Source organism: Metschnikowia bicuspidata (genome assembly GCF_001664035.1).
Source record: "Metschnikowia bicuspidata var. bicuspidata NRRL YB-4993 chromosome Unknown METBIscaffold_6, whole genome shotgun sequence".
Taxonomy (NCBI): Eukaryota; Fungi; Ascomycota; class Pichiomycetes; order Serinales; family Metschnikowiaceae; genus Metschnikowia; species Metschnikowia bicuspidata.
Genome location: NW_017387736.1, coordinates 79,685 through 100,121, shown reverse-complemented (window position 1 = coordinate 100,121; position 20,437 = coordinate 79,685). Strand labels below are relative to the sequence as shown.

The window sequence follows — 20,437 nt, the reverse complement described above, 5'->3', positions numbered from 1 at the left end:
GTGGTGGCCTATCGGCGCAGTGATCGTCATCACGTGAGTGATCCGCGGTTCTTATTCTTGCGCAAGAGGTCTATGGGATCCGGCCCCGAGGCACACTGCGCAAGCATTTTTCGATATTTTTGCTGGCAGAATAGCTTTACCTGGGAATTCTCGGATTGTTTTGAGATCTCTTGACAGGGAGATAAGCTGGGGCCCCGCTCGTCGCCCTCCAATGGTGTCCCCGGATGTTCTCCATCAGGCGTATTATACGCAGGAACCAAAGCAGGTTGCATCATGATTTTATCACCGGTGATTTCCATGCTTTGATTGGCTCCAAGACCCACCGTCAAATTAATGCTTGATATATCATCAGCCCCTGATTCTTTCTTGGATTCTTGCGCTTGTAATGGCGTAATAAGGTGGGGTTCATTGTTGCTTTTCTTCGTGGCCTCCGCTTGTTTTTCGCAATCGTTGATGGCACGGGGAGTCCCAGCTTCAAGACAGCTAAATTCATCATGAGCGCTGGCGCATTCATTTTTGGCTTCGTTTTTCTCGCTGACCTTGTATTTTCGTCTCTTGTGTCTTCTTTTCTTGTGTGCTTTCCCATATTTTTTGATGCAGTCATCCGATGCCCGGGCCGGTTTTCGCCTCTTCTTTTTGTTAACTCTAGCTGATCTGGACAGCAGGTGATCTTCACCAGAAGCTTTGTTGACTGATATAAGAATCCCAACACCAGCCCCAGTCAATTCTGAGATTCCTTTTATTAGCATTTCCAAAACCTCTTGAAAAATTGTATCCACTCCAACGGGTGTCTCCAAAGGCTCATGTTGTTTTTCAGCTTTTTTTGCAGCCACTCGTGGGGACCCGCTCTTATATTCTTTAATGCCCAACGGCGGGGTCTCCAGACTAGATTTTCTGTGAGTTTCTGAATCCAAGTTCAAAGCAGTAACATCAATCGGTCTTTTTTTAGGCCCATCACCGGTGCGAAGGGTCAGTGCTGTTTTTTTGATCGGTGTGGAGGTCTCGGCGAGCGATCCCATATGAAGAGATGAGAATTCGACATATTTCTCTGGCTCCAAAATAGGCGAGCCATCCAGCCTCAATTCATCTTTTAGGGAAATTCTATCAGAAGTGGTGGTGTTCTCTGGCTGATTTCCAGGCTTCGCTGATACATTAACATCCCTGTCGTCTTCTTTGGACACCAGCGTTTGTTCTGTATTCGCAGTCAAAATTGAGCTCAAGTCTCCGCGGACTGTGCAGCCAAATATCTGGCCCAATTTGTCCAGGATACTAAGCGGCTGCTTTTTTGGAACAGTGCCCATTAAAACCTTTTCAGCTTTAGCAAATGCAAGCCGATATTTCCGTTTTTTGTGCAACGCTGGTTTTCCGTAGGTCGCTGGTGTGATATTAGAAGGGCTCGAAGAATCTTGGACAAAAGCAGAGTATGCTTTGTCAGTCGCAGATGTTCTTACATACCAGTTAGTTGCCCAGCTACTCGGGGTCCTGATTTATCCTTAATCATTGATTTCGAGTGGTTTTCAAACTTTTAGCCTTGAGAGTGAGCTCAAAGTATGTTTTCGCTTGTATTCTATGTATGGCCTGGAATCACTGGCGCGCGACATTGAAATTGGCTGAAGCCATGAAGCATACCTAGCACAAGGCCAAACGACAATTTGGTGAGCGTACAACAACAGTACACAATCATAAACCTCATTCATGGTTGACTTGTGCTTTGAGATAAAACGTGTTCAGAAGGAAAAGGCTCACTGGAATTCTTGTTCTTTTTTCGCCTTCAGCGGTCAAGGTTAAATCTTCGGCCCAAAGATTAGGGCCGCGCCCCCGCGCTGCGCCCTGGCAGTGTGAATGAATATCGGCGATCTACTATTCAGACTACGGTGAACGAAACTACATCAGACTGCGATTCTGCCACAAAATCAGAGACAGCGATGATAGATAAACCAATATTACCGTCTGTGGAGTCGATCGGTGCACTCACAATCCATGATGTGTCGAAAACAGGGTTTGGGTATAATCCCTCCATTGGGCCCAACTCCAATGCCATCACCGCAGAAACAAGCTCGATCTTGCTCAACAAGCGTGTGGTGAACTTGACGCCCACGCTGCATCAGTCCATCTACGACCGCAACGTCAACAATAAGAAAATTAGTGAAATCAGTCTTCTGACGCTCGGCTTCTTATTTTGCGAGATCGTCAGCTGGGCACATGGCAAATCCAAGGACGTTCTGGACCTCGAAAGCAGGCTCAATGGCTTGGGTTACCAGATCGGGCAGCGCTACCTTGAACTCATTAAGCTGCGCGAGGGCATCAAATACAGCAAGAGAGAAATCCGAATCATTGAAATTCTCCAGTTCATCCACGGCCCGTTTTGGAAGGCTGTTTTCGGAAAACCGGCGAACGAGTTGGAGAAGTCCCAGGACGTGCACGACGAGTACATGATAATCGACAATATGCCACCCGTTTCAAAATTCATTAGCATTCCCAAGGAATATGGCGATTTGAACTGCTCCGCGTTTGTCGCTGGAATCATCGAGGGTGCTTTGGACAGTTCTGGGTTTCACTGCACTGTAGTGGCACACTCCGCTCCTGCTGAAGAAACGCCTTTGAGGACAGTATTTTTGGTGAAATTTGATGAATCTTTGTTCACCAGGGAAGAGATTCGCTTCAACTAGCGGTTGATCATGCTCCATAGAAAAGCAAAGGCCCAGAGTGGTCTATGGAGGAACAACAAGAGAGATTCACGAGGTGCCCCCTTGAGGATTTCTACGTTTTAATTGCCTTGACAGCCTCGAGTGTCCTGTTTAGTCAAGGAACCACATCGACACAAATGTGGTGGCCTACAGGTGAGAGTGGACTAATGATGCCAGCTGTTTTTCTACCCCAAAAGAAACCGATTACCGTGTTCCAAAATTTCGAAAACAAAACAAAACGATTGCAAACTCGCCGTCTTCCAATGGCACTTTCGTTCGCTTTGCTTGTCCAGCTGATCTCGCGCACCTAGATCTTGCGCACGACCGGTGCGATCCGACATGGTCCATTACGGGAAATATCGGGAAGCCTCGTGAAATCTTCAGTCAGCACCAGACAGAAAATGGGTATCACGATCCGAAGGGCCACCATCAACGATGTGCAGGCGATGCAAAATGCAAACTTGCAGAATCTCCCGGAAAACTACCAATTGAAATACTACATGTACCACATCTTGTCGTGGCCGCAAGCCAGTTTCGTCGCCACGACATACGACGTGTTGGACGACGAAGAGGCCGAGGAACTTGCCGAGGAATCGGAAGTGGCGAAAGCTGTTTCCGCTAAACGGGAGCTCATTGTAGACCCAAAGGGGGATACAGCATACATCGGGAAAGGAGAGAAAATCGTGGGTTACGTGTTGGGCAAAATGGAGGACGATCCAGACGCAGAGGACAAGACGCCGCACGGACACATTACTTCCTTGGCAGTCATGAGGACTTACAGAAGAATGGGTTTGGCCGAAAAATTGATGAAACAATCTTTGTACGCCATGTGCGAGAGCTTTAAGGCCGAGTACGTTTCCCTTCACGTGAGAAAGTCCAACAGAGCGGCTTTGCATTTATACAGAGACTCTTTGAAGTTTGAGAATACTTCCATCGAAAAGTCATACTACCAGGACGGCGAGGACGCTTACGCCATGAGAAAGGACATGATACTAGAGGAGATGCTTCCTTACCACGGTCACACTGAGGTTGATGACTTCAGTCAAGATTTGATTTAGATGGAACAAGCGGCATATCAGAACTTGTGGCGAAGGCTCCCAGCATGAAAAGCCGGGCCCTACAAAGTGAAGTTCGCTCTTCACCTTGTTCTGCAGAAAGAATGGCGGCGACGGCGTGTCTACTGACCAGTGGAAATATTTTGTCGATTCTAGGATTATTTCGATTGAAATTCTGACCTGCGTCTCGTCCAAGAACTCGGAGCGAGATGTAAAAACAGCACCAGATATAATGTACATGCAAGGGAATATAAGAAGATATGATACTCGCATCAGTAGCGCTCTTTCATTCTGGAGGCCACAGTACGCAAGTTTCCGTACACCTTTCCTGGAGGCGAACCCAAGATGAGCGACACGACGGCTTCCCTGGCCATTCTGATGTGTGTGAAGCCACCCAAGATGTGGATCTTCGAGTCGGCCAAGACGATTCTCGTCCTGGTGGCATTCTCAATGGCAAACTTCGTCTTTCCATCTTTGCCGGCAATACGGCCAATAGCTCTCGACAAGTGGTCTCCAGTCAAAGTCTTGACGTCCTTGACTTCGAAGGTCTCGATATATAGGTCGTCCAATCTCAAGAGCGCGATGGCATCATCGACATCAAAGCCCAACGTGAAGGCCTTGATGAAATCGGCGCCCTTCTGCAACGCACCCTGGTCTTCTGTAAATTTGTTTGTCCTCATTTCGACAGTCTTGGTCTTCAAGTTCATTCTGACCTGCAACTTGAGGTGGTCCACAAGCGGGGGGTAGATCTTCATCCATGTGTTCTTCAATGGAGTCATTCTGTGGGGAGGCACCGGCACTTTTCTGCTCTCCAACTTGACCTTCATCCCACTCTTGGACGCGGCGGCAAATCTGGGTTTTCCGCTTTCGTCCAAAACAAGCGTGGAGCTCTCCTGGGGGTCGTCCTTCATTTCCTCATCTTCGTTGTCGGCAGGCTTTTCCAGCTGCGTGGGGATCCCGGTTGTGTTGATCAAAACCTCTTCATTTTCAACAGGCGCCTGTACGGGCTGTGCAGCAGCAGAATTCTTTATCGCGGTGGGCGCAGCCATAGTGGTAATGTTGGGAATCGTATTCGGGAGGCTAGAATTGGCCGAAGAGGTCTGATGGAAAACGATGGTGAGATGAGAGGCACGTGACCGATGGGGTATTTTTTTTCGTCTCGCGAAAAAAAAAATGGGTGCGAATTCCGCCTGTTCGCCCATGAGCCGCGCTTTAGGCCATCAGGTTCCTTGGGGCCCCATTTTCGCAGTAAGCCTGGCAAGCGCTTCCGTTCACGGCCTGCCAGTCTCGAGCCTCCCAGTCTGCCGGCGCCAGATTCGCAGTGATCGAGACTTTTCATTTCTGCCACGAGGCCCCCAGACCGCCTCCAATTGGAAGCTGGATACCGGGCTTCGGTTCAAGGCTTCGGTGTTTTCGAAAAATGTTTGCCCTGTGATTTGGGCTTTCCAAAACTGCCCAGAACTGAAACCGACTTTAATAAAAAAACCTCTTGGGACTGGCGCCTCATTGTCGCGGCAATACAGATCATGCTCCGGGCCCGGGGGAAAAACCGGCCCCGCAACTTGCAGACCCGCACCGCGTAGCAAGCCGAAAACAATACTACTACTGGAGGATCAATAAACCCAGCAAAATAAACAAGGCACCTTTTTGAAGATTTCTGAATCACGGCCGGCACCCCAGAAAGTGCTCTACTCCCTCAAAAAAAAATCGGCCGACAGCCCAATGTGGCATCTGCCCCGCTTGCTGCCTCCACCTGCCCCGACTGGCCCAAGCACAGTTTTTCCACATTTTCTTGCTCCGGGGTCACCGCGCGCGGAACGTCTTTTTTTTTTTTATTTTTTATTGCCTCTATTTTTTCGCTTCCTTTCAGTATCAGATTTCTCAATTCAAGTATGTACGGTACTTCGGATCCTTAGGATACTACTATTCTCTAAAAACCCTTAAGGAAGAAAGGAAAGGGAAAAAACTTTCCCTGTACGGAAGTTTTTTCCTCTTGCCACGTGAGGGATGCCTACATGGCGGATACCACGTGACACTTCCCCATACTCATTGCGCGCAGGCGATTGGATACATCTACGAGGCCTCCTACTCCATCGGCCCCACCACATATCCGGCCTGCTTCATATTTATTTTCGTTCTAAGACTCTGGTTTCTGCTCCTGCTATGCTCCTCAACAGATACATGCAGCCGCGGCTTTTCCGTCGGGCCTCCCGGCTTGCCTGGCCCGTGGCACCCAAACCATACTCGCATCTCTCACTGAAATCGGCCTTCTTCCCTTTACACAGACACCTATACCATGGCGCTCAAAACACGAGTTTTGGGCAGCCTCCAAACCCACACATCTTTGTGAGGCCCATGCTGGTCTCGCGGCGCAATTTGGCCCCGGATACCCCAGAAAAGCCTGCACTCGGTTCCAGGCCCAGTCTACCTATCGAAAAGACGGCCACAGAACTCACAGAAACACCTCTCCCAGCAAAGACAAACGGTGCCGTCACAAAATCCATGCTTTTGCAACAAGCGTCCTCGCCGGCAGCGCGGCTCTGGGTCCACATCAGATGGCCCCTCACAAGAAACGACCGGCCGTTTTCTGTCGACGACTTCTCGGCCTTTGCATCCTGGGTCGTTATGGGCCAGGTGCTCTGGGTCTTCTTGGGAACAACCACTTTTGTCTTGGTGGCCATGTACTTCATCAACACGCTTGACCAGTTCTGGAACACCATCTACGGCGACGAGACATCGGATGGAAGCAAGGACAAATCCCGGGCCAAGGACGAGAGCCTTCTCAGCCGCATAGCTGGAAGCGTCTTGTCGCACGGCCTCGGGGCCCACATTGCGTTTGAAAAGGGGCACGTTTTGCCCCACCTCGAGGACGGCATGCTCAAGTTCAAGAACGTCACTATCCTACTGACTGAACCGTCCTCCAAGCTGGCTTCGTTGGACTTTTCGGCAAAGATCGCCGCCCTCAATCTCAGCCTTTCTTTCAAGAAATGGTACGAGGGAAAGGGCCTCATCTATGACTTGGAGATTTTTGGTATGCATGCGAAAGTGGCAAGAAATGACGGAACACACACGAGGCAAGTCATGGAACAAACAATCCACCCGACTTTCAACTCTTTGGCCTTGTCTTTCAGCGGATACCACGATTCCCATGAGCTTCAAAATGACCTCAGAGAGCACAAGGTCGAGGAACTCACCAACATGGCAGGCGCTACCGGCTTCTCGTTCCTAGACTCCAACTATGAATTGGCCAGTGTCAAAATCCGTGACTCTTTTGTGGAGATCCACGGAAACCAGGACACAAACGCGCTCAACGTTTCCATATTCAACTGCGACTTGCCACGCCTCAGAGGCGACAGGTTGTTGATTGATTTCTTCAACGCAGACATTGTCACAGGCACTGTCAACAACTCCATGTTCACCATTCACAAACACCAAACTTTTTTGGACAGCGACAACACGGTCACGTTCAAGCTTGATGGTATAGATATGGGCTCTCTCTCCTCGGCCAACCCAAAACTGAAGTTCAACTGGTTGGCTAGTGGCAAGGCCGAGATTGTGGCAGACATTAGATTGCCCAATCTCGAGAATTTGAACGCAGACTACGAAAGCCCTGCAGTTGCAACTTCGGGCGCGTTCCGGAGGTTTCTAGAAGAATTGGGAAACTTGACCAACCCGAAACCGGCCTCAAATGCTGCTTCTTCTGGCGAAGGCAATCTCCTCAAGGGCGCTTTGATGGCTATATACGAGACATTCGCCAGTAGCTCCGAGAAGAAAGTCCCGGTGCGTGACTCTGACTACGTGATTGTGAATGTGAAGGTCAAGTTCACCGACTTGAAGGCTTCATTACCTCCGCATTTACCCATGGCATCTTCGGTATCTGTCCCTTTCACCTCTCTTCAGAACTTGCGGTCCTTGATATCTTATATCAATGGCCTTGAGACCGAGAGGCCTTTGGTGATCAAGACTACCGTCATCGAGAAGCTCACTGACTTGTACAATGTGGACAACATTTCACAAACGAAAATGTATGATGCGATAATCGGCGACATTTACGAAGAGTTCACGCGGATGATCGAGTCGGACGAGAAGCGGATCATGCGCGAAAAGTCCACCATGTGGTCCCACTCGGTGATGAGCCAGATCCTCCTATTGGGCTTGGGCGTCTTGGCCTAGACTTAAAGACATAGCATACAATGAGACACGATTCAGTATGTCTCACCTCTCCCGTTTTATCAACGGCACCCCTAAGTTTTTCTTGCTCAACAACTCTGCCTCTAGATCTTTGTCAATAGATTTGGCCCCTATACCTAACACAGCACCCTGTTTCCGATGGGACACATCTTGACCGGCTTGATTGTTCGGTTCCGGTTCGCCAGACCAGCCCATACCCCGTAGAAGAGCAGCCCCGAACTGGTCCACTGGAACGGCTTCGTAATCCTCGGGTGCAGCTTCTGCGTCGCCGTCTTCAGAATGACTGGCAATGACTTTGCTGCTCGTTTCTTGGTACAGCTCCCCTTTGAGAAGCGATATCCGCGCTTTCTCCTCGGCCAGTAGCTTGCTGGTATCGGCGTTTTCGGAATCATCACCGGTATACGCAGAAATGCTGGGCCTCCGAAGCCTGTGTGTCCTATTCACCGGTTCTATGATCAAAACAGGTGTTTCTGACACGGCCGTTGAGCCCAGCATGGCGCCCTTACTAGAGTCAAATGCGTCTATGGAGGTCTTCTTGTCTGTTGTAGCGTCTTCATCGTGAAACAACGCGTTCTTTTTTGGAACGGTTCTTCTGGTGAGACCCGGTTTGACTTTCTTATCTTTTGTGACTTTGTTGGTCTTTAGGCTGAATGAGAACCCACTCATGTGAAGATCTATAGAACGCTTTCTAGCCCAGTGTAAAATCAGCCCAGTGCCCGGCTATATTTAGAGAATTTCTGGGGGGTTCTTACGCTAGCAAATAGAGTAATGAACGACCTGCGGTTATTTGCAGCTGTTTAGTGTCTAATAATATACCAGTGCTTTGGATCTGTCAAGCGCACAGGTCTATCTGATGAGTCGGGCCTGTAGTTAGAGACCGTGCGCTGGGTGCAAGACATTGATGAAGATCGAAAATGCTTCTTAGATGCTTCTGTTTCCTCTTATAAAGAGCTTTAAAGTATGTTGCTCCATGGTAGTCAAACTTTTACATCTGGGAATACAAGGCTTGGTCCCTGTAAAATATCGTGAGTCATTTTTCAATTTTACGGACAGTAATTGGAAAAGAAAGTATCGCTTTATTTATACAATCTTCGCGTCTCTCTTAATGAAGCACATAAAACGCCATGCAAAAATAGATACCTGTTCCTTTTCTTCTGGAAACACAAATGTCCACTAGAGACTCACAGGAAGAAAACAGAAACTATTTCGGATCCTAGAAATTGCAAGATTGTTGCACGACTTCTCTGTTCTGGGGCTTGTTGCCTATCATCGGGCCAGACGCGAATCGCGGTCCGCACTCAATACGCGTTTTGACCCAGATCTCATAGATCATTACAAAGCTTTCTCCGCACTTCAACGTGGAAATGCTGCTTGGCCTGGAGCAGTATCTTCACGCAAGCACTGCTATAGAATATCCAGAAAGCGAAGTTTCCATGCATCTGTCTGAAGAAGACTCAGGCGCAGAGACAGATCCAATAGAGGATGTCACAGTGGACGATATGAGCTCGGTGGATGCCAGTACGCGAAACGAGCCAATCTTAGGGGCACCGAAAAACCGGCTCATGTCACTATTATCAGGCAGTCAAATAGGGAAGAAGCGCAAGTACACCAAGAGGCAGAAAAAGACACCCGGCGAGTCGGAACAAAACGATCTTTTACTGTCGATTTGCGACCCAAAATTCATGTCCTTTTCAGATGCTTCGGATGTGCCAGATACTTCGTTTGACGCGGGAGAATTCGAGAGAAATACGGAAAGATTACAGGCAATCGAAGACCTCGAACGCAAGGTGTTTTCCTCGGGAAAAACTGTTTCAGTTAAGGACTTTTTAAAGAAAAACAACCACTCCATACTGGCCCATGGTGGCGAGCACGAGCCTGCCACGATGATCCCCGACAAGTCTTCCTCAGAATCAGAAATTGTCAAATTCGAAGGCAATGCTCAACAAACAAATTTGGCCAAGCTGACCGAGCAGCTCCAAGATCTAGACCTGCTCTTTCCGGCAACAAAATCAGTGAAAGCACGCGATATTTTTGACTCATTTGCCCCCCGTCGTATAAAGAAGGCAAATGGCCATTGGACCTTGAAAGTCCGTCTAAAAATTACGCCTGAAAAATTAGCAGCGATCAAGAGCTTTGAAAACCCGCTCAGAACGAAAGGCAACTCAGGTCCTGGAGATTCAATACTCTCAGCACTAATGAAGAGGAAACCTGCTACCAAAGTCACGCTTCGATTACCTAAGCCTTTTTTGGAGAAAATCTCAAAATCGATGAACCCTTTTTACACGAGAAGTTCCGGTAGTCATGACGGTAAGAGTGCCAATGGCGTGTTTGCAATGATGATGAAATACGCCTCTGAAAACTCGCCCAAATTGACCGCAATACAAAGACTCAAGGGACTACATCCTCTGCCAATTCCTAGATATGCTATGCATGTGGTACACGATATAGGCAAATCAAGGATACCGCCCGTCACCGGCATATCACTAAGCAAAGTTAAGCAACCAAATATCGATTTATCTGGGGGAAGTATGTCCGAATTTGTGCCAGATCTCCCCACTACATCGAAATCCACACATACTATCCCACGGCTACGATATGAGATTCTCAAATCACTTGATTCGGAGACACTCATCAAAAGGAATGCCCCATTGGCTTTCGCGAGCCCACCCCACATCAACATTCTTTCTGAATTTATACAAAACGATTCATCGCCATCAAGCCATTTGAACTGGCCGCAGAAATTCCAGCCTAGCCAGATTGAATCCTTACTAATGGACCAAGAGTCGCGCCTGTTTCTCGACAGATGGATGTTCAACGCTTTCGAGGTATTGGAGACTCAATCAACGAAGGTGCCTCGAAATGTGAAGATGAAAGAACAACAGAAGAAACAGCGGAAGCGAGAAGTCTTGATGCTGAGCTTCATTGTCAACGACTTCGAGGAGGACGATGAAAGCACGGATGAAGATATATTTGTGCCCATTCTTGTGGTTCAAGGAGACTCTGGTTCGTGTAAGTCTGCATCCATTTATGCTGCAATGTCCGCAATGGATGGCTATGTACATGAAATTAACACGGGTCAGGCAAGGTCTAGAAAAGACATACATTCGTCTCTTCGAGAATTTTGCACATCGCAGATCATTCACCAAAAGCATGACGAAAAGAAATTTCAAAAAGGACTAGTCTTGTTTGAAGACTGTGATATTCTTTTTGAGCAGGACAAGACCTTCTGGACTACGGTCCAAGAGGTAATTAATTATTCCAGGCGGCCTATAGTTGTCACGGTGAAAGATGTCAGTGTGATACCAAGAAACATTCTTGAGCTCGCAGAGGAGCAGAGCGCAGTTCTCAAATTGAAAACCAAGTCAATCAACGAGATTAAGCAGTATTTGTGGCTTTGTGCGTTCAGCGAGAAGGTATGTTTGGCACCCGAGGTGCTTGATGGCATCATTCGTGATTGTGAAACAAAGTCAGGCACAGATTTGCGGAAAGCTTTGATGCGCTGTCAATGGTTATGCCGTGTTCGACCACCCGCTTCGGGAATTTCCGAAATTCTGTACATTCCACAACCCTCGAAACAAGCAATTACCACCGACATAAGTTCCGTGGCTGACAAGTTAGATGCTGTGTCTGTTTCAGACATTATCGAGGCCAACACGCACTCCTCAATTCTACATGATGTTCAAATCAACGAGCTTCTTGATATTTACGTCATTGACGACTCTCATCATTTGAAACAACGAACTCTACCTTACGAGCTTAATACGGGTAATTTAATCAAGGAGCTATTCGAGCAGGAGGAGGAACCAGCACACAACTACAGAATGAACTTCAACGATATAAGGGGCACAGTGCTCAACTTCATATCTTCAAGGGCCAAGAAACTCCCTAAATTTATCCAAGAACTCTATAGCACGCGTGTTCAAACAAGAAGCCGGTCATCAGATGATATTCCGGACGATCAGCCCGAGACACAGGGCTTACCGGATACCTCAGTATGCTTCAGCATGAGTCCCCAGGCATTCATTAAAGATTTGGCTCCCATGGCCCGATATTGGGCCTCGTTCCAACAAGGCATTATTGAGTTGGACAAATCGAACATGTGCACCTCTCACACGAGGGGCTTGTTAGACTTTCTTGGTTGGCGCAAATTCCACGATGGCGTCGAAGAAGTATTGGCCACCGGACCCTTTAGTAGCAAAGTCTAAACATTTCTGTACATCCATCAGCACATACGAAACATGAAAACCTCACTATATCACCTTTGTCCTAGACTTGAGCATGCCACCTCCAAAGGACCGCGTTGCCTTGTGCTTGTAGTCTATCGCTTGGAGTCTTCTCCACGCCTCTTCTATATGGTAAGGCTGTAGCGGCTTCGCCAGCTCGTCTGGCCGGTCAAACAAGTATTTTCTTTTTCGCTTATCGATTTCCTTGTTGAGCGTGCCGGTTTTCAGGAGCGACTGTTGGACAAGCTTATCCTCAGAAACCTTGATGGCCATCGCCTCCTCGGTCAATGAACAAACGATCTCAAAAGTAAGAAACCCCAAGATATCAATGACATCATCATTGGGTCTCGATTCGCAGATCTGCGTAATCTGCGCCCATTCCCGAAACTTTTTTGCCTTACGAAATGTGAACGACGCTTGTCTGCATTCGGACCAATGAACATACTCCTCCTTGGTCATATACTTTGTACGTTCGTCGGCCATTTTCAACCGCTTCACCGACGCCAACGTGGCGGCTTTTTCCTCATCGTCCACTTCCTCAGCCTCCTCGGCAGTTTCCAAATGCTGCTCACTGAACATGAATTGGACTTCCCAGGGCAATCTGATTTTCAGTTTTCTGTACCGTGTGATCATTTTCGACTGGTCATTGCCCGCAGGGGCCGCTGCAGCACCGCTTTCTTGTTCCATTAACGACTCAGTGCCACCGCCTTCGTCCTTGGTGTTTTTTCTCACGTCCTTCCATGACAAATATGTGATCAAGCGGGTCACTTTGGCACGGTCATGTCTTATTAGGAAGATCACGTCTTCAGGAGCAATGGACCGTGTTCCTCGTGAAGCCGCCGTTTTTGTTGCTTGTAGAAGAATCTCAATAACTTGGCCCCTGACGATATCTTCAATGAGCGAGGTTGTTTCCACGGGCGGGTCGTTAGTCTCGCCAGAAACAAACATCATTTGTTGCACCTCAACGCGGTACCGAGACCTGTCTTGTGAAGACATGTGTGTGGCAAGATGATACTATCTGGCAAATCTGAGGTTTGGGTGAAGAGCGTAAAAAAGAAGGGACGGAGCAACAGCCGGCTTGATGGAAAATAAGTTGGTTAAATGTCTTGGGAATCCACCGTCAGGTTCGTGATTAATCGAGGCAGACTGCATACAAAGACGAGACTAATTATTTTGATACAATGGAAATACGAGGCCCCAGTTGGGATTTCTCAAATGAAGCCCAATTATGGATTCTGTACTTAAAGATAAGAACCGGAAAGAGCCTGATTTCTTGGGCGTCAGAGATGACCTTGAGTTGAAGCGCGCTTTCTATAGTAACTGGGGTGCGACAGTCGTTGTGCTAGTGGAATGAATCAAAAGCATTGCACGGATCCGGAGTCTCAGCAACACCTCATTAGTATGACTTACAGCACAATTTTGGCCAATACACACGTAAAGTTATAAAAAACAAATATGAGACGCTTCTCAGGGCTGATCAACCACAACACTCTATACCAATGTTGCTTGGTGAGTCTCAGCCTACCTAATGAACGTACATATGCGCCACTAAGTATACTTCGAACTTCGGGAAAGCAATGTCTCTCCCCATGATTGCTCGACAGAAGTATGACCAGTAACATAAATGCAACCTAGTTTAAAATAATCCAACGTGTCGTCTCATTCCTGGCTAGGAAACCACATGGACAAAACGGAGTAAGAGTCTCGAAAAATGACTGAAGAAAAATTCATGGAAAAAACTCGTGAAAATACCCTTTGTCATCTCGGCCGATGGAAAGTACAAGGCTGTGATCTACATTCATGTCAAACATACTTCACCGCGCTGTCTGAGGAAGTTATACCTCGATTCTTGCGCATTCACTCATTGCGAATTAGTGCATTTGTCTAGCTTGTTCAAGGAGCCGGCCACGTTGGTCTGTGATTCTTGATTAGAGGTAAACAAGAAAGAATTCTGACATGCATCATAATGAAATTAAGTCAGCCCAGTCCTTACTTCAGAATACTTGAGGTACCGAAATGGATGCAAAATTCTTATGTAGAGCTGTCCCGGCAAATATTGCGCGAGGATCCGAGTAGTACTCCCCGTACTTTTTAGATATTACAAACTCTTGTATCACCTGATTGATGGGACAAGAGGTCATATTTTTCGAATTCACGGCATCATTTTGCTTGAATTGAATGTAAATTAGTAGTACGATGCTCATATTTTTCATACTTTATATTCAAGCCTTCATGTTGTAGCAAAGGAAGGCAGGTGAAGCTACAGATTGGCACGGGGAAATACAACCGAGCCCCATAGTTTTTGATTTGAAAATACAGAAGCCAGAATACGAATGGGTTGACGTTGCCTTCAATCCAAACACTTTTGGGTTTTCGTTTTTATGAAAAAAAGTTTCGCTCGTTTAGAATCATTTTGTTAACAGGAGACCGATATGGCTGTTGTTTGTTCATTTTTTAGTTGCCGGCCTTGATGGTCCATTTACAGGAGCACTCGGTGAGTCTTACATTAGGACATGCTAGAGTGCTCCAGACGGATTGCTCATATCACTTACTGGAACCTATAAACAGAATTCACCAAACTGAGAGCACTAAAAAATAAGTCAATATACGAAATTGAAAAAAAAAAAATCGGACAATACTTGCCGTATTCTTGTCCGTCTATTTCGTCTTTCGTCTTCTGGTGAACCCTGAGGTTTCACCGTTTTTCGACGCGCGGCAGCCGGGTCGGGTAACCTCTTCGCACAATATATAAAGAGCCGGCAATTTCCCGCTGCATGATTCTCTCGCAGTGTGCAAAATTGTATGTCTCAATCTTACACAGTGAATATGATGATTCTGAGTGCATTTGGCTCGAGACTTTCTGTCGGTGTGGAAAAAACCAAGCTACCTTATTTTTCTTTGTCTGATACTTCACTGTTTCCAAACTTATTTATTTGTATCTCATACTAACAGCTTAGACAGCTCTAGCCAGTACTAATTTTGGCCGAGAAAGCGATTCCTTTCTCGGCCTGTTATGTCTTTACCAATTTTCCCTCTCGAACCTGCTCTGTTTCTTGTGTATGCCGGTGAACTTCACCTCTATACTCCTCTACCTTCTCTCACTCTTATACTGTATTCATCTAATGGTCATCGCCGTGCTCTACACGGCGATAAGCACCACCAACAAGATGCACAACACCACCACGAGGATGCCTATGCACCAGTTGCTGGCGGTCTCCCTGTTCCTCTCGATCACGTGGTTGACTCTTCGAAGCCCCCGCTGTAACTTGTTGCCCACAGCGTCCATCTCGTTATCGAGATCGTCTAGCATGTATCCTTGGTCCTCCAACTCATTGCCCATGAGGGCAGCCTGCTGATTCAAATTCTGCATGGTCTTGTGGATCAGGTCAAGCTGCAAGTCCTGTGACTGGATCACCTCTTGCTGCTGGAACAGATCAAACTCGCGGTCTAGGCGCAGGTCGTCGGCAAACGGGTTTTCCGAGCCTTCCTGGCTGATGCGGTTGGACATCGTGGTCACCTCACGTGGCCTGTGTGGATTCGTAACAAGCTCGTTCCACGTGTCATTAAGATCGTGTATTTTCTTCTGCAAGTGCGCAAGAATCTGCTTGCGGTCCGCTATGTCCGAAGATGTCAAACTGAACTGCGCCGGGTTCAGCTCCGAGATGTGCACGGCCTGCCTGAGGTCTTCCAAAGTTTCGGCCAACTCCTGATAGTCGTTCTGGAAATCGAGCTTGCGCTCCCCAGTGATTTGTTTGGTGGACGAGACCAACGATTGTAGCGCGTGGATCTGCGCCCAGCAGTCCTCCTCGACCTCATTGAAGGGATCCATTGTGCGAGCGCTATGTTGTTTGGGGCTCGGTGGTGGGGGGTCTGGATATTTATTGGTGGACCCAGGCCAAAACCTCTAGATTTGCAGGAGAGCACTGATGGGGCCGGTGCGCGAAAATGTGCCGGGGCCACTGCGGCTCCAAGAAATGGGAGGAGCACACGGGCCCGGTCTCGAAGAACTGCCGTATTTTACAGATCTATTGGTAGATTTTGGTTGGGTTTTGCGATGATGTCTAAGCCCAGAATTTCATTCAATTTGTGGTGGTCAGGGTGTATGCTTGAGTTGCCATGTTTGCTGATATTGGGCCTCGCCGAGGCACTACGGATTGCACTCTGTCCAGGGCCCGTCTCGCACCATCTAGATATCCGGCCCCACCTGTGTCTCATACCAGACCAGCACTGGAGGAGCAAATGAGTGTTTTGCCTAGCCGTTTTCGCTCACCAAGAAATAGTTTTTTTTTCTTACTACTTGACGCTCTAATGCCTGTGCACGAAAACTTTTGGCACTTGCTTTTCGGGGCCAAATCAGAGGGCATTGGGCCGGTGCAAGGCCCGCTTTTGGGGCCGCGGCCAGGGCCACTTTTGGAGCCGCATCTGAGAGCCAGCCTTCGCACCTTCTACCGGTCGGCCCGAGAAGCGTTCCAACAAATCGCCTAATTCTCTCCGCCCGACGTCTTCGTTTGTTTGTAGCCGATTTCAAAGCACACATTTACGGCTGTGCAAATATGGAAGCCACGCCTTCTCTAGGAGACGAAACCACGCCCAGCACAATCAAGACTGAACCTCTGGCTGGGCCTCAGAACCAGCATGAGCCGTCGAAGACGGATGAACCTGTGGCACCCGAGCAGAAAAACGAGACTCCAGATCCCAGCGGGCCTCCAGCAAAGAAAGCCAAGACAGAGATTCTGGCATCTGCCCGCGAGCCGCCAGTGCACGAAATGGTCGGTGGCTCCTCGGTCAGACAGTATTTAAACAAGCATCTTACGGAACACCTTTTGGAGGGGTTGAAGGACGTGAGTGCAAAGAAACCCGAGGATCCCTTGTTGGCGCTAGGCGAGTTTTTGGTTCAGCGGTCGAAGGAGTTGAACGGGAAGTAGCGGCCCCAGGCTAAAGGATCATATTCAAAGGCTATGCTTCGGCCACCTACCCAGGCTTGAGGAGGCGGTGTGCCTTTAGAGACCAGAAGACCAAATACAGAGACCAAAAGACCAAATACAGAGACCAAAAGACCAAATGCCATTAGGGACCAAAGACCAAATGCCATTAGGGACCAGAAGCTCGAGCGCCAATCAACCGCAGCCGTATTGAAACCGTGGGGGTTTCACCAGGCCTTGGCTATAGCAAATGTCACGACCACATAGCATACGCGAACAAACCACTCAATTTACAGAGTTAATGGACAGACAACAACTAAATACACAATCATCATCCGCAGCTACGAGATGGGCGCTTGTTTCTTCAAATAAGGTTTTGTATTGGGTAAAGTATTAACACCGGGCAAACCGAAAGTAATATACAGACGCCAGCCTGCACCAGCAGCCGCAAAAGATCGAGGGAAACACTTTTAGAATTGCAAAGCTTGACCCTTTTGCTTCTTGTCACCACCCAACTCGAAGTGCTTACATCTCTTCAAGGAGAGCTGGGCCTTGGTCTTACAGTTGACACACTCCAATCTCAAGACAACCTTCTTGGTGGTCTTGGCCTTTTTGTGGAAAACTGGCTTGGTCTGACCACCGAAACCGGACTGCTTACGGTCGTATCTTCTCTTACCTTGGGCAAACAAAGAAGCCTTACCAGCCTTGTATTGGGTGACCTTGTGTTGGGTGTGCTTGCGGCATTCCTTACCCTTACAGAAGGTTCTTCTAAGCTTTGGAACGTTAACTGAATGTTAGTAATTTGACAGGAAAAAGATGGGCAGGCATGTGTCTTGGGACCAGGAATAGGGTGCTGATGGATGGGTGGGGTCAGATTCCACACATTGTTTGCATTGTGGTTTTAGACTCCCTTCACTTTTTAAACGGAAGGGTGGATATGCTCGACAAATGGGATCACATATTGGATTGGAAAATGTGCATAAGCCCTGGTATTGGAAAGTGGGTCCTGTGCTCATATAGAGGGCCACTGTAAGCAGATAGACTGGCACAATAGGGATTACATGGGTCAACATCTCTGGATCCGGACGGATTTTTTTCAATGCAAAACGGCTGGAAGTATGTCCAGCATTCCTGACTGGGGATTGCCGGTGCTCGAAAATCTCAGTGGCGCAACATACCCATTGTGACTGATGAGTTCTGTAATTAGGAGGGAGAAGTGGAAAAATTTTTGGGATGAAAATGATGGTGAGAGCGCGGGAAGATTCGTGCTGGATGCAGGTACCGGGAGGCACGCGCGGCACCTGGATGTGAGGGCAGCAGCCCTAAAGGCAATGAACGCAGCGGACGCAGTGCGACCATCGGGCAATGGCTGAGAAAGTGGCGGGCAGCCGGCGGCACGTGACTCTGACGTCTGACGGACTACCATGAGAGCACAAATTAGGGGCTTTATATCCGGGCATTAAATGCCCCTGAAGTGATGGTGGCGTGTTTTTTTCGGGTGTTGCACTGATGCTACAGGTGGTTTGTTGCCTAAGAGTGTGGGGCGATATGTGTGGCCTAGAGCATGCAGCTGGATGTGTGGTCGCGAGAATAATATACGTATTCATGAGATTACCATTCTTTCTAGAAAAGGATCAAGTCTGCTGATTTTTCTCAAATTAGATCCAACAGCTTCGCTCTATCGTTTAGGATACACATTCCTCGAGAAGTGTCGAATCGGGCTTTCCCACGCTACCAGACCTAGCGTGGGATGGTCATCCTGATTATATCAACTCAGACCAACCCGACAGAAAATCAACACTAAAACCCAGCACAATATTTTTGCTTGATTTTTAAGCGACACAAAAGACGTGCGTTCACACAAGCATAACTGACCCGGTACGCTTCTCAGAAGTCGCGAACTATAAACCTAATTATACCCCCAAACCAACACGGTTAGTAGCCTACGCGTAGTAGCTAGCTTTCTGGGTTCAAGACATGGCAGAAAACTCCGTTGGTATAGCTCGCCATGTCTTTTCTGTCCCCTTACCTGAATGCAAAAATGTAGAATTTGGCAAGTGGTTTCCATTATTGAAATTCTGGCACATTTTACTCAAATGTTGTTTCATAACTCACGCGGAATCTTATATTCACTTCAGAGTTTACAGAGACAGCTGAAACTAAAGTAGGAATATTGATGTCAGTATCCTGGGCAGGAGCCACAAGAAGTTGATCATGAGAATGTCTTTACAGAAATATCTGTTCTTTGAGACAGTATGTCTTATCAGCGATTGACTCTGACATTTCTGCTATTTATCATGTGTTGCTTGATGGAGAAATTTTTGATTTTTGACACAAACGACAATATTCTAGTCAAACTAAACTAGAGATCCGGAAGTTTGCAACAGAAAATACGGCAACGGTTCTTCTCCAAACCCTTTGTAATACAGGAATGCACATGACAGGGGAGTAAATCAGAGCCTCCTGACGGTCTAAACCAACCACTCCTGTTAAAAATTAGACTACTCCAAGCGAACAAAATGAATACTGGTAATTTCTTTCGACTTAGCTCAAAAATCCAAAAATTGCCTTCAGCCAGATTCGAACTGACGATCTCCTCATTACTAGTGAGGTGCCTTACCAACTTGGCCATAAAGGCTGATGTGCTTGAAACAAGATGCAAGACAATGCATAGACATGTGTGGACATATATACGATACCCTTTCTCAGATTTCGAAGAGGATTTAAAGACTTTAAAGAAGACCTTGATCAAGAATTATGGAAAAAATTTCAAGCCACTGGCACATGGGCGGTGACTACTACAGATACGATCTTTCGTCCATCCATCACTTCAATTACGGATCATATGTCCCGCGCAGGACCCTACCGAGCGACACAGCAGATTTTCAATGCCATCTTTGCACAGAACAAATCCACAACAACGGATACGCCACCGACGCTTTCCTAAGCCATATCTACAACAACTACGAAACATCCAAATACTGGTGGCAAGAGCTAAAATTTACCAAGCCCATGAGCTTGAACTCAATGTTGGCCCCAGCCGACAACTCATTGGAGAACTTAACAAAATTAAATTGGTTCGTCACCACGATCTTCAAGGTCTACACCAGAAGGCGTGGCGAGTCGCAGGAAGTGGGATCCTTAAGTCCGCTACAACCAGCCGAGTTGAAGCGACTACTTCAGGAGACCTATCCTAGGAGTCGATGACGTAATATCCAATACGTAAACAGATACGTGCCATGAGGACTGTCCAGGCCGTGACTAACGGAAGGGGACGGGCCGAGCTAAGACACTTGGTACGTAGCTGGGAGCTGTTTAAAGGTTTTTTATATATATTCGTTATATAGTTTTGCTCCTTT

General features: G+C 47.6%; 11 protein-coding genes and 1 non-coding gene across 12 annotated transcripts; 5 read left to right on the top strand and 7 right to left on the bottom strand.

Moving 5' to 3' along the window:
• Window positions 1-29: 29 nt before the first annotated feature.
• Window positions 30-1,501, bottom strand: METBIDRAFT_13222 (uncharacterized protein; the record flags this gene model as incomplete). The annotated part of the gene is made up of 2 exons (XM_018854322.1): window positions 30-1,405; window positions 1,456-1,501. The coding sequence occupies 2 exons, from the start codon at window positions 1,499-1,501 to the stop codon at window positions 30-32; spliced, it is 1,422 nt and encodes a 473-aa protein (XP_018709987.1).
• A 424-nt stretch (window positions 1,502-1,925) lies between these two features.
• On the top strand, window positions 1,926-2,669 carry METBIDRAFT_45895 (TRAPP subunit; the record flags this gene model as incomplete). The annotated part of the gene is made up of 1 exon (XM_018857972.1): window positions 1,926-2,669. One exon carries the CDS (start codon window positions 1,926-1,928, stop codon window positions 2,667-2,669), a length of 744 nt encoding a protein of 247 aa, XP_018709986.1.
• A 419-nt stretch (window positions 2,670-3,088) lies between these two features.
• Window positions 3,089-3,745, top strand: METBIDRAFT_46365 (peptide alpha-N-acetyltransferase complex A subunit; the record flags this gene model as incomplete). The annotated part of the gene is made up of 2 exons (XM_018858031.1): window positions 3,089-3,241; window positions 3,278-3,745. The coding sequence occupies 2 exons, from the start codon at window positions 3,089-3,091 to the stop codon at window positions 3,743-3,745; spliced, it is 621 nt and encodes a 206-aa protein (XP_018709985.1).
• Window positions 3,746-4,014: 269 nt separating this feature from the next.
• On the bottom strand, window positions 4,015-4,791 carry METBIDRAFT_46323 (uncharacterized protein; the record flags this gene model as incomplete). The annotated part of the gene is made up of 1 exon (XM_018858025.1): window positions 4,015-4,791. One exon carries the CDS (start codon window positions 4,789-4,791, stop codon window positions 4,015-4,017), a length of 777 nt encoding a protein of 258 aa, XP_018709984.1.
• Window positions 4,792-6,244: 1,453 nt separating this feature from the next.
• On the top strand, window positions 6,245-7,915 carry METBIDRAFT_79482 (uncharacterized protein; the record flags this gene model as incomplete). The annotated part of the gene is made up of 1 exon (XM_018859072.1): window positions 6,245-7,915. The coding sequence occupies one exon, from the start codon at window positions 6,245-6,247 to the stop codon at window positions 7,913-7,915; it is 1,671 nt and encodes a 556-aa protein (XP_018709983.1).
• Window positions 7,916-7,957: 42 nt separating this feature from the next.
• Window positions 7,958-8,599, bottom strand: METBIDRAFT_45677 (uncharacterized protein; the record flags this gene model as incomplete). Its single annotated transcript, XM_018857945.1, has 1 exon — window positions 7,958-8,599. The coding sequence occupies one exon, from the start codon at window positions 8,597-8,599 to the stop codon at window positions 7,958-7,960; it is 642 nt and encodes a 213-aa protein (XP_018709982.1).
• Window positions 8,600-9,615: 1,016 nt separating this feature from the next.
• On the top strand, window positions 9,616-12,138 carry METBIDRAFT_45672 (uncharacterized protein; the record flags this gene model as incomplete). The annotated part of the gene is made up of 2 exons (XM_018857944.1): window positions 9,616-9,793; window positions 9,866-12,138. The coding sequence occupies 2 exons, from the start codon at window positions 9,616-9,618 to the stop codon at window positions 12,136-12,138; spliced, it is 2,451 nt and encodes an 816-aa protein (XP_018709981.1).
• Window positions 12,139-12,160: 22 nt separating this feature from the next.
• Window positions 12,161-13,357, bottom strand: SPT3 (transcriptional regulator). The gene has a single exon (XM_018855071.1). It carries the CDS (start codon window positions 13,150-13,152, stop codon window positions 12,184-12,186), a length of 969 nt encoding a protein of 322 aa, XP_018709980.1. The 5' UTR covers window positions 13,153-13,357; the 3' UTR covers window positions 12,161-12,183.
• Window positions 13,358-15,295: 1,938 nt separating this feature from the next.
• On the bottom strand, window positions 15,296-15,985 carry METBIDRAFT_46068 (uncharacterized protein; the record flags this gene model as incomplete). The annotated part of the gene is made up of 1 exon (XM_018857988.1): window positions 15,296-15,985. The coding sequence occupies one exon, from the start codon at window positions 15,983-15,985 to the stop codon at window positions 15,296-15,298; it is 690 nt and encodes a 229-aa protein (XP_018709979.1).
• Window positions 15,986-16,709: 724 nt separating this feature from the next.
• Window positions 16,710-17,081, top strand: SDC1 (Sdc1p; the record flags this gene model as incomplete). The annotated part of the gene is made up of 1 exon (XM_018854320.1): window positions 16,710-17,081. The coding sequence occupies one exon, from the start codon at window positions 16,710-16,712 to the stop codon at window positions 17,079-17,081; it is 372 nt and encodes a 123-aa protein (XP_018709978.1).
• Window positions 17,082-17,548: 467 nt separating this feature from the next.
• RPL42 (60S ribosomal protein eL42) lies at window positions 17,549-18,260 on the bottom strand (the record flags this gene model as incomplete). Its single annotated transcript, XM_018854319.1, has 2 exons — window positions 17,549-17,865; window positions 18,257-18,260. 2 exons carry the CDS (start codon window positions 18,258-18,260, stop codon window positions 17,549-17,551), a joined length of 321 nt encoding a protein of 106 aa, XP_018709977.1.
• A 1,383-nt stretch (window positions 18,261-19,643) lies between these two features.
• METBIDRAFT_t203 lies at window positions 19,644-19,716 on the bottom strand. The gene has a single exon. It is a non-coding gene; the product is annotated as a tRNA-Thr (tRNA).
• Window positions 19,717-20,437: the final 721 nt, after the last annotated feature.

What these genes read in the sequence shown, in the direction of transcription:
- SPT3 (XM_018855071.1), bottom strand. Translation starts at nt 13,152, where the DNA reads ATGTCTTCACAAGACAGGTCTCGGTACCGCGTTGAGGTGCAACAAATG.